The 17,892-nt window shown below is 36.7% G+C and overlaps 1 protein-coding gene across 1 annotated transcript; it reads left to right on the forward strand.

The window, feature by feature from the left end:
• Nucleotides 1-652: 652 nt before the first annotated feature.
• On the forward strand, nucleotides 653-11,682 carry LOC141398454 (putative fatty acyl-CoA reductase CG5065). The gene is made up of 8 exons (XM_073975737.1): nucleotides 653-707; nucleotides 780-1,216; nucleotides 1,856-2,051; nucleotides 4,219-4,595; nucleotides 4,675-4,745; nucleotides 10,998-11,123; nucleotides 11,203-11,344; nucleotides 11,665-11,682. The coding sequence occupies exons 1-8, from the start codon at nucleotides 653-655 to the stop codon at nucleotides 11,680-11,682; spliced, it is 1,422 nt and encodes a 473-aa protein (XP_073831838.1).
• Nucleotides 11,683-17,892: the final 6,210 nt, after the last annotated feature.

Consider the following 17,892-nt stretch of genomic DNA (forward strand, 5'->3'; position numbering starts at 1 on the left):
AGATATTTTCTGAAATTAAAATAAATTATCTGAATTTCAAATGGAATTTCTTAATATCAAATGGAAATAATATATCCGAATTTCAAATGGAATTTCTGAATTAGAAATAAGATATCTGAATTTCAAATGAAATTTCTGAATTACAAGTGGCATTTTCTAAATTGCAGTTGAAAATGGTGTAGCATTACAATAGAGTCAAAACAGCTGGCACTTAACTCTCCCAGAAAATTATTGTACCAGGCTTCTTAAAAAAATTAAAATATTTCCAATATTCTATGTTGCAGAAATTTTACATTTTTTGTCAATCGAAAATATGTATTTATAGAAAATTTCCCTTTCTTTTCAAAATGTTTTGACCTTTGAAATAACAAGAAGAACTTTTTCAAGGCTAAGGCACTTTTTGAAGGCTATGTAATTAAATGTCTTTGTTATTTCGTGGTAAATGTTGATGCACTTAATGTGTAATACACATTTATATATTGTTCAGGCCATTCAACTTTTGGCAAAGCTTTTATTTTTATGCAAATGTTAGAATTTCGAAATGATTTTTATGTTAGAAATTCCACAAAACAATGGTCATTCAGTAATCGACATTGCAACAACGAGAATCCGGTAAAGTGAAATTGAAGCTAAACAAACGCACATTTCCAAAATGTCTATTTCTAACTTTTATCAGGATCAGGAAATTTTTGTAACTGGTGGAACGGGTAAGGAATAGCCTAACTTAACTCAATTTTGTTAACAAATCTAATTTTTTTTCATATTTGTTCTTCATTCAGGTTTCATTGGAAAAGTGTTGGTTGAAAAAATTCTACGCTCCCTGCCCAATATTTCAAAACTTTACATTTTAATACGCAGCAAGAAGAACCAAACTCCTGAAGATCGCCTGAAGAAGTTACTGGAGATACCAGTATTTCGTCGAGTACACACAGAACAACCTGAATCATTTCGGAAAATCATACCCATTGCGGGTGATTGTTGTGAAAAGGAATTGGGTATTTCGACACAGGATAAGGAGAGATTGCACAATGTTTCAATAATATTTCATGTAGCGGCCACAGTACGTTTCGATGAGAACCTAAAGACGGCGATATTACTAAATACTCGTGGTGCCTATGAAATGGTAAAATTGGCCCAAGGAATGCCCAAATTGAAAGCTTTTGTTCATGTTTCAACGACATATGCCCATCCAGATATTAAGGTGCTGGATGAAAAGGTACAATTATATACATTTTTCTTAAGCGTGAAACCTAGATTAGTGCGTGTGCATTGTTCAAAACAAAACCAAAATACATGTATTTCAAATTTGAAATACAGTCTAAATCGTTTATAACGTCGGTCAAGGACCGACGGAATTTGTTGCTATAACCGATATGTCCCCAGCAAAATGTTTGCCTCCAAAGATGCAGTTAAATTATATGTACAAGTAATCTGGAAGTGCATCCAATTATGCATTTTCACTCATGATTTTTACAAGAGCGTGACTACTGAAAGATGCACTTCACAGCACTGCATTTTAACTAACCCTTTGGCACTGCATTTTAACTGACCCTTGGCACTGCATTTTAACTGCAAATGGATGTGATTCTTTGGATTGCATCCAAAAGCGGTTAAAATGTGAGGAATGGAGTGCCTTTTTCATGACTCTGTTTGAAGTGCATGAAAACATGCCGTGATAGAAGTAGTCTACATTGCACTGCTTCCAATTTATTTTGCTGGGTCGTTATAAGCGACGACGTTATAAGCGATTTCGACTGTATATGTATATTGTTGTTGTTTGGAAGAATGCACAAGCAATAATTTAGGTTTTGCCTTAAAATAATCAGTTACTCAATTCTCAAAACTTTTCTTGAAGATATATCCACCATATGGTGACTGGCGCCACATAATTAAATTAGCTGAAACTTATGATGTGGAAACCCTAAATACTTTGCGTTCCAAAATTGCTCCGAATCATCCGAATAACTATACTTTTACAAAGAGTTTAGCTGAACATGTTATCGATGATCATCGTCACACATTGCCGGTAGTAATATTAAGGCCATCCATAGGTAAGATACGATTTATAAATACGATAATTCAATTCCTCGACTTATGGGCCAAACACATACGGTCCGTTGTGGGACGCGTTGCGCGTTGAAAACAACAACCACATAAAAAATGTGTAAGTGATGCCAAATTTGTTCTTGAAGTTTTCATGCTGCTCAACGCGCCGTATGTGCAGGGGCCTTTAACCTCTATGTGTGTTCACTCATATGCATACCTAAAACTTCTTCTTCTAAGTACAAACTTCTTCTGTCTTTTAATAGCAAACTTCTTCTGTCTGCTTTCTCTTGTTACACCTCAGCGACTGTCTAGGCCGCGCCACATACGGTCCGTTGTGTGAAAAAATATTATAGACATTTCCAATAATTTATAGACATTTCCTTGTTTTGTTTACATGTATAGTTGACACTAACATTACAAACAAAAACAAATTCCTATGTGGTTGTTGTTGAGTTGTATTTGTTGTAGTATTTACTCTACCTTCTTTGTTCTACCATGTTTTATAACGGTAGATGTAGTGAAAAACTGGGTTTCTTCGATTTGTCTCGATTCACACTAGCGTTATTTTATTAAATAAATTGAACGAAATTATGCGTCCGGATAAATAGCTGTATTCCAGGTTATAGGCCCAACATTAGCCCGATTTTGGAAGGTCATAACCGTCTGGCCTTCAGGCACTTTATTGTTAATCATGAGTTATGGTGATCGGTCTTCGGAAACGACCAGAGGGATATATTCCCGTCTGACGGATGAAGGGATTAGCAAATGTGGATGATGAGCTTCGTCGTGCCAACCCAGTGACCCCAGAGTCAGGGAGCTGACACTTTAAGTTAACAGGTTGGTCGTCGAGCATAAGCGTAACAAGTGGTTACATAAATCATCTGAAGAGCAGCCTAAAAATAAATTGTAGGCAACGGTTAAGTCACTCTCGAACCCTGGAAAGAAGCAAGATAGGACTTCACTTTTGGCGACGTTACGCTGACAGATTCGAAGAGGTGCGCTAGTTATTTTAATCGACAGTTTGCCGAGCACCCCGGGAGTGACAGGGCGAAGAGAAGGGTAGTGCATAGCATCAGAAATCTTCCTGCCGCGGATGAACCACCACAATTTACAATGGATGATGTTGCGAATGTCATCAGGTACGCTAAATCATACAGAGCATTGGTCATTGATGGAGTCTTTGCCGAGCACCCCGGGAGTGACAGGGCGAAGAGAAGGGTAGTGCATAGCATCAGAAATCTTCCTGCCGCGGATGAACCACCACAATTTACAATGGATGATGTTGTGAATGTCATCAGGTACGCTAAATCATACAGAGCATTGGTCATTGATGAAGTCTCCATGGTAATGCTGAAATAGCTGTATGTGCCGGCAGTCGAGTATCTCACAAAGGTTCTCCAACTGTAGCTACCCAGACACATCGTTCTCGAAAATGTGCAGGGTGGACTCGCTGCTGAAGCCAGACAATAATGCCGCTTTCGCTTTTGTCGCCCGTAACAAAGACCCTTGAGGCCCAGCTTCAGAAAGAGCTATCCTGTCGCCGATCATCAGCAAGCAGCACAGAACGCCATTCCCACATGTATTAGTCTAGGACTCAACTAGAGCAAGCCCTATGATAGATCAGTGATGATGACGATTGACTTATCAAAACCTTTTGATACTGTCAAGCATTCCACGCTGTTTCAGGACATCGAGCACACTACCCTCCGGCCAAGTTCAAAACGTTAGATTACCAATTATATGAAATTCAGGAATTCGTAAGTTCCGAAAAGTGGGGTGATATCTCCGGAACCCTATCTCTCCTGTGATCCATTGCTCCAGAGGGCCTTGAGATCGTAAGGCATGCAGATGATTGTGCGATCTTGGTGTCAGGTAACTTCCTGAATGTCATTTGTGGAAGGCAGAATTTCGACCACAAACCACGCAAAAATTCTAGTGTCACATTTGACAGCATGTTCATGTCGTCCACGCATGCCACAGATATCTGCGACACGCTGAGATGCAGGAACAAGGTCCTCTTTTCACTTTATCGATCTGTTTAAATCAACCTTGAGAATTAGGATGTCTTGAATCTTATAAAATATATCTAAAAACCCTGTAATCTAGTTGGGCGCCAACTTTACACAACAACTAAATTAATTCAAGTTCTTTTTGTTTTTTCTTCTTCTCCAGTCATTAGCAGCTATGAAGAACCTATACCGGGTTGGATTGACAACTTTAATGGACCGATTGGCATGCTTGTTGCCTGCGGTATCGGTGTACTTCGTACCAACTATGGTAATCCTAACATAGTTCCTGATATTATTCCCGTTGATATGGTTGCCAAGTCAATACTTGTTGCTGCATTTAAATTGGGAACAAATCCACCAACGTTATGTCCCAACACTGATTTGGAGATATTCAATTGTTGTAATTCTTCGAAACGATATTTATCTACATCTGATATTGTTGATATTGGCAAAAAGACTATATTAAAGATACCATTTGAAAAATGTATATGGTTGCCTGAGGGTGGTATAACAGCAAGCTTTGTATGGCATTATTTTAGGGTAAGTAGTAGATATAGTAGTGGATATTTGAGGGAGAGAACAAGATTAATTACTTTATTTGTATGTTATTTCTTTTTAGTTTATAACTCAGCAAATATTGCCAGCCATGATACTTGATTTGTTGCTGATTGTTGCGGGACAAAAGCCTGTGTAAGTATTCACTTTTTAGGTTGGTTTATTTACAGAGAACAGCAAACGTTTTTTTTCATGTAACGCGGCGTAGGTGATTTATTTTTGATACATAAGTTAATTTCAAAACTGCTAATTTCCTACACTTTGCTACATCTCTCTTGCTGAAAAAATTCGGTTCAGACTGTAGCAAAGACTTGTAGTTACTGATGATTTTCTACGATTAAGGCCACTGCCTGTTTCCCATCTTTGCTCAGTACCGCACCAAGGTAGCAAAAATGTTGAACTTGTTTTAAGGGTTCAGATATGATGTAAAGTTGAGAATCTGTTTGCTGAGAATCTGTTTTAATTGATTCTGCTTTTATAACTTCTTTTATGACATGATCCCTAACGAAATGGTGTTTAATATCAATGTGCTTGACGAATTTGATTTCCAAATTATTAGCTATTCTATGCATTCTCTGTTATCTTCAGAAATTTTAACTGCTTACGAATCATGTACTTCCTTTAAGTCTTACAAGATTCCCCTCATCCAGATTGCTTCGTAAGAATATGTAAACTTCCGTAAACTTTAAATATGTATTCGCTAACTGACTTCCAATCGGACAACTCAAAAGCCCAGTCAACATCCCCATAACCAACAATCGGTTCAGAGCCTTCTTTGTTGAGTTGTAGTTTCATTGACATTGTTTCTCTGGGATATGATTATCAAATGATGCCAATGATTTTTAGATTTATTTGAAAATTTTGCCTTTTTAAGCGAATATCATATTTTTAGTATTAATTTTTAATTAATTTCTCGCTGAAATCGAGCTTAATGATCAATAATGCATCTGAAAAAGGAAAGCCGACGATTCCAGCCCACACACCCACCACTATGTGACATGCATGTTTCACCTTCGGTAAAGGCTCTTCAGACATATCGGATGTGGAGCGACTTCGCTGTCCTCGAACTTTTCTTCTTTCAATTGCATTTTTCTTCTTTTTCAAAAAGGGGCACACGTGCCCTTGATGAGAATAACAACAGAACAACCACTTGTTTGAATGATTTTTAATTTTAGCAGTGTATTAACACACACGCTGTTTGTGCTTCATTACCAGTAACTATTTTAGGTGACCAGAATTGGACATCTCAAAGATCCTTGGAGAATATAATTTTAAGTCATTAATGCTATCCAAATTGTTTCCAACAACAAGTAAAGGCCTCGACACATAAAGCGGGGTACACACGATCAGTTTTGACTGTCGATTTTTCGGAAATATCGATTAATGGCAAACTCTCCAGCAGCCAGAAAATATTTTGTGGTTGCCTGATGACTGATAAAAATGAACGGCCACACTGGCAAGCAACCGACTATTTGAGCAAAAATGACAGTCAAAACTGATCGTGTGTACCCCGTTTAAGAAGCATGGCATTATTGCTTAAGTCATATTTGGTAAATGACTAAAGACCAAGTTCGACCTAATTCAAATATGATTCCGAAATCCTTTTATTAAGTCGAACTTGGTCTTTAGTCTTTTATCAGATATGACTTCAGCAAGAATGCCATGCTTCATATGTGTCGAGGCCTTAAGTCATCTACGTATAAGACTAGGTACAACATTACAATATCAGTAATTTTGTCTACTTTATCTTCGCGTAAAATATGTTTTGGTCATATGGACCAATTAAGGTATGTCATAGGGCAAAACCTTTTTGTTTCATGAAACTTTTACAGTGCATACTTTTCACTGTTAGGTAGAAATCGATGTTGTTTAACCATTTTTATTTTTTTTATCTAAATTTACCTGAATTTCGTTAATTTTATTTTATTATATTTAAGTTAAGACACTAATGTAAAAGTATAAAAAGAAATGAAATCGCTCTCATTAACCAATTCTTAGCATTCGCAGTTTTAATGAAAGAAACTGAAGTGGACACTTTTGACTGTGATTCACTGTATGTATATTAGCTTCGTTAACCATAAAGTGCGCAATTTAGAATAAGTTTGTCCAACCACCTGGTTAATGTGGTTGGACCAACTTAGAGTGGAATTAAAAACTACTCCCAGGTTTTTAGCATGCTTGACAAGTTTTATTTTTTGCTGATTTATTAGAATATCAACGTTTTCAATAAGCAGCCTTTTATTTTTGTGTACGATAACACATTTAGACTTAGTAAGGTTCAAGAGGGGACCGTTTGCTGTGGCCCATTTATAAACTCTGTCAAGGTCTTCATGTAATTTAAGAATGGATTGCCTTGCATTACTCACATGGATGCTTAAGAATATTTGCACATCATCGGCATACATATGCACACTGCTGTGAACAACTTGATTGGGAAGGTCATTCGCGTACATACTGAAAAGAAGGGGCCCAATAATGGAGCCTTGTGGCACACCCTTACATACTGCCAATGGTTTTGATTTAGAGTTTCCAGAGTATACCGATTGTGAACGGTTGGACAAGTAGGATTTGATGAGGTTAGTCGATGTATTGGAAAAATTAAAAATACGGCGAAGTTTAATATAGAGTTTATTATGATCGACGGTATCAAAAGCCTTGGAGTGGTCCAATAAAACGAGAAAACAGGCTTTGTTCTCATCAACGTCATATCTGATTGACTCTTAAACTTCTAATAACGCGCTGATACAACTGTGCTCCGATCGGAAACCTGACTGCACCTCAGACAGTAGTCTAGTGCATGGGAGGTATTCTGATATTTGTTCGTGTATAAGTTTCTCGAAGACTTTAGATATAAGAGGAAGTATAGCAATAGGCCGATATTCCATATTCGACTTCGGGACAGGAACAATTTTGGCATGTTTCCAAAGGGTGGGAAAAGTACTTGTGGTCAGTATTGTGTTGAATAGATAAGTAAAATAAGGTAGAAGGAGTGGTAGGAGTATACGGACAAACTTAGGGTCAGAACCAATGGCATTAGACTTAACACTCCTAAAACTACGTAAAACTTCGTCACTTGTGACACAACGGAACTCAAAAGATACCTCACCAGATATTTCGTCATTAGATGCACTATTGGTGCTATAAAAGGAAAGGTCTGCTGGAATATGATTTATAGAGGTCATCCACGTCACATTGAACGGGAGTAGTAGCAGTTGGTTTGCCAGCACTAATTTAATTAATGAGTTTCCACTTACTCTTGGAGCCCAATGCGGAACTAAATCGAGTCGAGTAATATTCCATTTTGGCAAGGTTTATTTGACTACTTGCTCTCCTCCGAGCTGAGCGAAATTCGTCATGTAGTTTAGGAGTTTTATATCGTTTCCATATTACAATCAATTCGGGAAAATTTTCGTGCGTATTGTTGTCTGTATAATCGGAAATGTTTGTTTCTCGCTTCCGCGGCTTCTTCTGACAATTGTCCAATAGGAACAATAACGTTGGAGATTACTGCAGGAGCATGAATTAATATTTTATGAACAGTTGGTGACATTGGGTGCCTTGCAGTTTCCATTGAGTAGGAACTAAACTGTTCAATATTTATTGAAAGACCAGACGAAATAACTTCCAAGATAGTACCGAATTTTTCAATTAATCTCAAATCTATACCAGTAATCGCGCTGGACAGTTCACAATTTGAAAAACGTCTACGTGAAGTGTTTCCATCATTTGTATTTCCAAATCCTGCCTTTGGAACATCAACAATCAGATCTAGTTGGACCTTAAAATCCTTTTGTATTACCTTTTTTCTTTTCTAACAATTTATTTATCTTCTACGGTTCTTTGTTGCCACTTCTTTATCGGAAGTTTGTACGACAAGTGCTCAAAAATCATATTCTTGCATAAAGGATTGATAAACCGAATTCAAGGTTTGCTTTTGCGAGTTGAGGAGCATTGAAATTATTGAATGTTTTTGATGTTGCACCACATATATGTATGCATGGCATCTCATTGTAGATTTTGTATCTGTAACGGCATTGCAAACTTTTGCATGTGTCATGGTACATATCATGCTGTGCTCAATTTCCAAGGACCAGTCAACTAGTTCAGGCAAAATTGTTTTTCTTAGGTTAAGAATTTGCGATTCAATAACAGCAATTTCTTCTTTTGTTATATCAATTGACTCCTGAACCGAATTCTTATAGGACGGCAGAAATTAGGTGATGATGGGGTAGGATTTTGCCACTTCCAGGCACAGCACTTAGTAATCGGATCGGTAACAAGGAACTTTAAAATATATTGGCATCACTATGGGATCCGAAAGGGTATCCAACACATCACATAAATTCTTACAAAGCCTTTCCAGTAGTGCTTGTAATTTTATTTCAGCTAAGTTTTCTGTGGCATTATACGATTCACAATCCGGATAGCATTTTGGTTTTGCCTTTTGGATAGCTTTACGGATACCGACCCTTTGCTGCCTTGCTAATCCTTTCGAATTGCCTACGAATTAAGTCCTCTTCGACAAGCACTTTAAGGGCTTCCTCTGCACACATTTTATCTTCGGAAACTCTGGACGCAGGTTGGATAAATTCTTGGTCCTTCTCGGCGATTGAAAAATTGATTTCATTATATTTGATGCCGCTGTATTGCCTGACGTTCGGTAACTCATTTCAGTTGCATAATTTAGTTCCTCGATTATATGCTCACGTAATGTTTGTGTTTTGCGTATTTTTGAGCATTCACTCAATGACATAAACTCCTTTTCTGGTCTTCCACCATTTGCTGCTGCAGATGTAGGTATGCTTATGGTTATTTTCAGCCAATTTGAGCTGTTTCTGCGAAAACGGTCTTCCTTTTTTGGTTCTTTATCCACTGTGTCGTTAGCTCAGTTTTCAAACGATGCAGTCCAGATTTTATAGTAGCGGTATCACAAAAAGTATCTGATTTAATATGTTCCTCCAATATTTCGATTTGTTTTGCAAAGTTTTTAACAGGAAAATTCTTGAACAAGAAAATAGGATTCAGTCTAAAATTTCATGGATTATGTGCGGAAATATGTATTTATTTTTACGTATTGACAGTTAAAGTTTAGCCCTTTGTGTACAAATTTTGTTATTGACGTGGCCAACATATGTCTGGTTGTATTATCCATATCAAAAGTTTTGATTTGGTCTCCTAAATAAGAGTCGCGGCTATAAGACAGATCAAAAACTAGTGTTGGGAAATATTGGCAAAATATTTTTTTTAATTTTTTAAAATTGTTTTACATAAATTATTCCAATTTTACTTCAGAAAAAACGTGATTTTTCCGAATGGCGCAAACATTTATCCAAAGTTTTGATTTGGTCTGATGAATAAGAGTCCCGGCTAAAAGACATATAAAACACAAAGCAAATTATGATTTTGTTACACCTGCGTTTGAACGTTATTTACGGTTAATATTTCTTTTTTAGCCCAAATTTCCTGCCATTTTACGGAGTTGAAGGCCTTTTTTGGATCGATAAAACAACAGCGTATTTCTTTATTATATTCGATATTTCCTTTTTTCTGATATTTGTCTCCATGTGAATATCAGTTCTAGTATGCCTCGGTTGCGTCTGAAATCACATTGTTTTTTTCGAGCCGGTCTGCGATTTCACTCCTACGTCTGTTCGTTAATGGTAGTGGCACAGTTGTTGATGCATATACAACTAATGTGGAAGTTTGAAATCGTATTTTATAATGCTTGGTTTACATTTACGAAATCCACTCGATTTTAACTGTCAATTCCGTAATGTAAACCAAGCATAACGCACCTTTTGGTTTTTTTTTTTTTTTTTGTTTCGGTTCTGATAACAAAAAATTGATCATTTCATCATTTAACTGTTGTTTCCAACATTTCATCAAATAGTTCGTTTTCTTGCCCATTTGTTCCTTATGGCCCATGTTCCGCACTCGTTAGTCCTACTCCATCGCTAGTTCGATGTTCTGCTTTAGGGTTGATTTTTATATTTTTTCTTTTTATATTTGGTTTAACAGATTGTGATTTGCAAATTTTAATTTTAGTAAATTAAAATCACTTAAAGTGCGTATTAAAAAAATACATTAGACATGATCTTCATAGCATTGTCTTTGTTGCTAATGCTAATTCGAATGGTAAGCGAAAGCCAGGAAATAAAAAAAAAATGCAATGCAACATACATGTACATACATATGTATGTAAATGTGACACTGAAAATATTTCGGAATGAAAATACAGTCGCGCCTCGATTATACGGAACAGAAAAGAAATATTGATTTTTTTTTCTTTCATTACCTCTAGTTCTAACTTGATTGTGTCATAATTACGACTATTTTCAACATCTCTATTTACTATATTCGATATTTCACTTCCCCTTTCCATTTCAGCCTACTAAGAATACACAGACGCATGGAATCAACCATACAAATACTGAAAGTCTTTCTAAATACCGAATGGACTTTCTTAAATGATAATTTACGAGCTCTTCAAAATATTATTAGCGAAGAAGAAAGGTATGTTTTTTATTCTATTTATTTTTGAGAATTATTCTCCTTTATTGTGAATTGTACGTTCCATTTGCCTTTCTCACAGATCTACCTTCAATTTTCTGGACTATTGTGACTGTGATCAAATGCTGTATTATTTGAATACGACAAGAGGTGCTAAAGAATTTCTACTTAAAGAAAATCCCGTGCCGTCCAGGGGTGCCATTTTGCGTATACGTATCTTTAGAGTACTACATTATATGATTCAAATGATATGCGTATTTTATTTAGCCCGGTATTTTTTACAAATGCTGATTAAATATGTTAAATAGTTTTCTGTTGTAAATTTAATAAAAAAACAGTTTATATAAGCAACGAAAACAAAATAATTTGTTTACTCGATTTATTTTCGTAATGATATTTTGAATACCATTGGGTACTACAGTAGTATATTCAGTGAGTCACAGTCAAAAGTATCCATTTGATTTTCTTTCATTAAAAACGCGATTGCTAAGAGTTAATTAATGAAAGTGATTCTATTATTTTTTTATATGTAATTGTACATTAGTGTCGTAACGTAAGATAATAAAACAAAATTAACAAAATTCAGGTAAATTCATATGGGTGAATATTGCGAAAAGACTAGTTTCTGTGTCCCGAGGCATTTAGGGTTAAAAAAAATGAAAATAAATAAATTTTTATAAACAGAATAAGTAAAACAAAATGTCCTTTAACGAGGTCCAAGAAACAAAATAAAATATTTTACATATTTATATGCAAAAAATTGGTCGCAAGGTGCAAAACGTCATTACCGTGCGTGTCCCCAACCGTTTTGTGTCCAAAAAAACACTGATATTCATTAATTTACTAAAATATTTTATATAAATGAAGTACGCAGAGTTATTCTAGAAGAATGAACCAAGTCAATTTTGATTTCATAAATATAATTTTATTTTTTAAATTATTTTTTTGAGACATTTAGTCGTGTCCCAATTTTATCGTCATTCCCGTGCGTCAATGTGTTTATTAAGAAAAAATGTTTTTTTGTTTATAAGTAATCTGTCAATTTAACGACAATTCCCGTTAGTATTAAAGATAATCGACAGAAGTGAAAAATGTAGTCAGTTGTGTTGGAGCTGTTGAAGTGTTCAGTGTTTTTTGTGCATGTTCCACAAATTTCGTCATTGCCGTGGTGAGTAAATTTTCCGTTATTTATGTTATAATTTCCAAATTAATGGTATGTGAATGTTAATATTTTTAGTCTAAATTTAATTATTTTAAATTTTATAAAAATTAAATAAGATTTGCACATTTAAATCCAAGAATACTCACGTTTCCATCATTACCGTGTCGTCATTACCGTGCGTATAATTAATATAAATTCAAGATTATTCAATCTATGATAATTATTAAATTAATTTATCATAGGATTTTTAAACAAACCATCAAATACAACATGGAACCATAAAGAAAAAGTAGAAATGCAGAGAAAAAAAAAATCAATAGTCAATAAGGAAAGGATCATGTCGACCGGGCCCGACTATATGATACCCTACACCAATGTGAATATGTTAAATTGTATTTGGGAGTTGGGTGACGTAGGGGATGCAAGATACCAAGGAACGGTCCTGACCGGCTTTAACATGGTAAAGTCCAGGATTTATCTTGGTCCCTCTCTCATCTCAAGTGGACACTGACCTCCCCGTGGTGTCACCTGGGGAGCTGCCTTTAACACCCGTTAAAGGTAGTGAGCTAACATGTGCCGCGCGTTCACCCATAAGAACGTTAAAAACTTGGGTTTGGGCGTCGGGCTAGTAACGAACGAAGGCCGACATTACTGCCATACAGGAAATACGATGGACTGGGAAAGATGTCACAACAACACCTAAAGGTGACGCACTGTATTATAGCTGCCACGATACAAAGCATGAGTTTGGTTGCGGTTTTGTAGTTGGTCAGAGGTTAAAACATCTGGTCTCCAGCTTCACCATAGTGAATGAAAGACTTGCTACAATTCGATTAAAAGCAAAATTCTTCAACATCAGCGAACAGACCAAAGATATATTCTACGAGCGCTTAGAAGAAACATATGACCGTTGTCCTGCCCATGACATTAAAATTGTTCTAGGCGATTTAATGCCAAAATTGGATAGGAGAGTATCTTTGGACAAACAGTCGGGAAATTCAGTCTACATAGTGAAACATCAGACAATGGAATGAGGCTGATAGAATTCGCAGCGGCAAAAAACGTGATAGTTAGCAGTACCAGATTTAAGCATCTCGATATTCATAAGGGCACTTGGCTGTCTCCAGACCAAAGAACAATAAATCAAATTGATCACGTTGTGATGGATGGAAGACATTCATCGAGCTTGTTGGATGTACGATCGTTCCGAGGCGCAAACATAGATTCGGACCATTACCTCGCTGCAGCAAAGGTACGTACCCGTCTAAACGTTGCAAATAAAGCACGGACAGACACAACACGAAAGTTGGACATCGTAGCGCACGAGAGAGGTATCGGGAGAAAAGGAGAGAGGAGAAACGTATTTTCCGCAGGAAAAAGTGAGAGATGGAAAAGAGGGAGTGTGAACAAATAGAGATGTACAGGAGACAGAACGAAGTCCGAAAATTCTACCAAAGAGTGAAGCATCAAACTGAAGGCTTTGGTACAGGCATATCCTCCTGTAGAGACCAACTAGGTAATTTGGTAACTGATACAGATAGTGTGTTTAGGATATGGAAAGAACATTTTTCTAAACTGCAGGTATCCGATAGCAGTGAAGATGGCGAAGATACCACAGATCCAATCCCAGAAGATGTATACCGCCCAGCCAGGATGAGGTAAGGACAGCAATAAACCGGCTGAAGAATAAAAAGGCGACAGGAGCAGATGGCCTACCAGCCGAGCTGTTCAAAACCGGATGGGACACGCTGATAAGGTGTATGCATCAGCTAGTTAGCACCATCTGGCAGGAAGAACACGTACCCGACGATTGGGACGTGAGCATCCTATGTTCAGTCCACAAGAAGGGTGATAAGACTGTGTTCTCCAATTGCATATAAGATAGTATCTGGCATATGTATGAGATACTAAAGCCTATGGTCAATGAAATTATTGGACCCAATCAGTGCGGCTTTAGACCTGGCAAATCCACCATTGACCAGATATTTACCTTGAGACAAATCCTGGAAAAGACCCAAGAAATGCAGATCGACACCTTGCATCTTTTCGTCGATTATAAAGCAGCATTCGACAGCCCTACACGTTCAAAGGTGTTCCAAGCCATGTCTGATTTTGGTATTCCTGCAAAGCTCATTCGGCTTTGTAGAATGACGTTAACTGAGAAGAGATTCTCAGTTAAAATAGGAAAAAACCTCTCCGAAGAGTTTATTACCAAAAGAGGTTTCAGACAAGGAGACGGCCTGTCGTGTGATCTATGCAACATCCTGCTGGAAAAGGTCATACGAGACGCGAAGGTCAAAAGAAATGAAACGATATACACGAACAGCCATATGTTACTGGCTTATGCCGATGACATTGACATCATGGGTTGATCGGTAAAGGAAGTAACTGACACCTTTGCAAAAGTCGAAAGAGAATCTGCTAAAGTTGGTCTGGCAGTAAACGGCGAAAAAACCAAGTTGATGGTATCGACGCGTAATATGTCCACTAACCCCGCACCATCTGTGAATGTTGGTGCCTACAATTTTGAGGTAGTAAAGGACTTCGTCTACCTCGGCACCGCCATAAACACAACAAATAACATCAGTTGTGAAATACGAAGAAGAATAGTGTTGGCTAACAGATGCTACTTTGGGCTGAGTAAGCTGTTTAGGAATAAAGCCGCCTCTCGTCAAACAAAAGTACCACTTTGCAAAACACTGATACTACCCGTGCTAATGTATGGTTCCGAAGCATGGGTACTTGCTCAAGCAGATAAGGCAGTGCTTGGTGTGTTCGAGAGAAAAATTCTTCGAAAGATCTTCTGGCCAATCTCTGTTGACGGCGAATATCGGCGTCGTATGAACATCGAGCTGTATCAACTATACAATTACATCAATGTAGTTGAACGAATCGAGATACAACGATTGCGATGGCTATAAGAATGAGTGATGATGAACCCGCTAAAAAGGCGTATAAATACGGGCCGCATGGAGGTTCTCGCAGATCTGGAAGGCCAAAGCTTTGTTGGATCGAACAAGTCAAACGAGATATCAGAAAGCTACATATCCCAGATTGGGAAAATACGGCAGCAAACAGAGGATTGGAGATTTTTTCTTAGTTCAGCTTATGGAACAAATGTTCTGTAAAAGGCCAGCTAAGTAAGTAAGTATTTGGGGGCTATATCCAAATAGACCAATTTCAAAGTCAAGGCTGTAGTTAATTAAACCAACGAAAGGACAAATGAATCTTACAAAATTTAATATTTAAATATCATTCCCTTGCGACTACCGTCATTCCCATGCTTTAAGAAATTCCTTAAAATCCATAAATATACATGCCCCCCCCCGCTAATTAATTCATAAAATAGTCTTATACAACAGTATCAAACGAAAAATAGTTATTTAAAGCCCATTTTCGGACCTTGCCGTTTTCGACCCCAAAAACTAGTCTTTTCGCAATATTCACCCATGTGCATATGTATACAGTGAGTCAATTAAGTATTTTGCCTGTTTAGAAATTTGAAAACATTTCAATAAATTCGAATTTTTGTATATAGTATGTTTGTGGATAGTTTAAGATCCAATATCTGATAAAACCGCTTCGAATGACTTAATGGTCTTCTAGATATTGACAAAAATCTATAACAACACAAACTATTTTACCTCAAAAAAGTATTTTGCCTTTTCGTATTTTTTCAGAAAATGACATTTTTGTTACACGCTAAAGATTTTAATATTTTATAATGGCGGTTATTACATTCTACAAACTTTTCGGCACCAGTTCCAACATCTTCAGACATGTTTTCGCGGTTATTTTCTGCCATTTTCCTACATTAATTTGTTCGAAAATACATTACATCAATTTTGGTCATTACCGACATTAATCTCTAAGAAAATCAGTGCAAAATGATTCACCGCTACCTTCAAATCATATCAAATGCGAACAAAATAAATAGTAAGCCAAGATGAATCGCAAATAGTGAAAGAAATTACAGTTTGGAACTATGAAAATCAAGAACAGAAGCAAATAATATTTTAAAAATCGTGAAGATTCTTCCTGGCCGCTTCCAAAAATTAATCGGGTCTTTAATATTAATCTCGGAACCAATGTCTTAGATGAAGTGTCCACAAGGTTGCTAAATCGAAAGATATTGACGTTATTATGGCAAGAAAAAACTCTTAAGCGGGGTACACACGATCAGTTTTGACAGTCCATTTTTCGGAAATATCGATAAATGTAAAACTGTCCAGCATTCACAAAATATTTTGTGGTTGCCTGATGACTGACAAAAATGAACGGCCACACTGGCAAGCAACCGATTATTTGAGCAAAACTGATCGTGTGTATCCCACTTTACTCTTTATCGATATTTTCCCGCCACATGTGAGAGTCATCCGATGCAAATACAGTGACTGTCACTAAAAATTATGCAACCTGAAATAAAAAATGTAAACGTTGATAATTTGGAAACGATTTGAGATTTTTTAACAATTCAAAAAACAATTGTTATCTTTAAGATGACATACAAAAATATTCCGTTTCCAGTATCGTTATACTAAAATTTTACCGGAAAATAAAAATGTGAGCATTAAAAATGATGCACCATGCAACTTATGTACGCAGGCCTTTACATATGTATATTAGGGCTATAACTAAAAAAAATACCACGCCAGTACCATGTGCGGAGTGTTGTCCTAATAACGAAAACTGCTATTTTAGTTCGATTCGTCGAAAAGAGTTTCCGCACCGACAAAGATTTCTGAAGACCTTTGGATAACGTTTTCTTTGTAAAAATGTTAATTTTTTGAACAAACCTTTTTATGCATACATTTGACTTATTTAAGTTAAAATAAGCTCGGAAACTTTTGAACGGTAAATTTCTAACAGTTTTCCCATGCTCTAGACGGCTATGTGGTGGTATTTTTGATATTTGCAAAAAAGGCTGACTTCCGTATTGTCAGTTGCTTTGTATTCGTGCATGATACTAGGGGCTCTTAAATTGCAGTGGTGGGGAAATCGATTTAAGAACCCCTAGTTTCATGCACGAATACAAAGCAACTGACAATACGGAAGTACGCCAAACTTAATAACCTAATGTAAATCAAGAGAAACCAAGCTTAAAATATTCAAAATAACCTTACATGGGAAGATGCAAAAAACAAGGGCAACTAATCGAATAAGATGGCGATGCGATGATCCCAAGAGAAGTAACAGGAGAAAAAATAAAATTTCTTACCTTTTCTCCATTTGAATTGTAGAATTATTCAAATATGGTTGCTCAAAAAACAATGCCTACTTCGGTTCTTATAAGAAAAGGGAAGGAGTTCTTCAGCCGCCGCTTCACAAAGGTGCAGGTTTATTTGCACCAAGTAATAACCTTGCTACAGTTTTTACTGCGGGATGGGGAACCGAAGTACAGCTCAACCTCACATGCCTTGATGTATTTTGCACTCTAGTTTTGTCCCAAATGAACCATATGGAGCTATCTAGTTCACTACGCAATTATCTTTTGGAATTGGAATATTATTCCATATCATTTGTTGGAACAAACTGCGTATACGTAATATTACACATTAGATTGTATGACGTTACTCACACGTTTTGGAACTAGTACAGTGAACTAGGAAC

This window comes from Musca autumnalis, unplaced genomic scaffold (genome assembly GCF_047663935.1).
Source record: "Musca autumnalis isolate F117 unplaced genomic scaffold, ASM4766393v1 scaffold_3, whole genome shotgun sequence".
In the NCBI taxonomy this organism is placed as follows: domain Eukaryota; kingdom Metazoa; phylum Arthropoda; class Insecta; order Diptera; family Muscidae; genus Musca; species Musca autumnalis.

Coding starts and splice junctions, on each gene's coding strand:
- LOC141398454 (XM_073975737.1), top strand. CDS start 653: ATGTCTATTTCTAACTTTTATCAGGATCAGGAAATTTTTGTAACTGGT. Junction 4,596..4,674: donor TTGTATGGCATTATTTTAGG/GTAAGTAGTAGA, acceptor ATTTCTTTTTAG/TTTATAACTCAGCAAATATT. Junction 4,746..10,997: donor GTTGCGGGACAAAAGCCTGT/GTAAGTATTCAC, acceptor TTTCCATTTCAG/CCTACTAAGAATACACAGAC.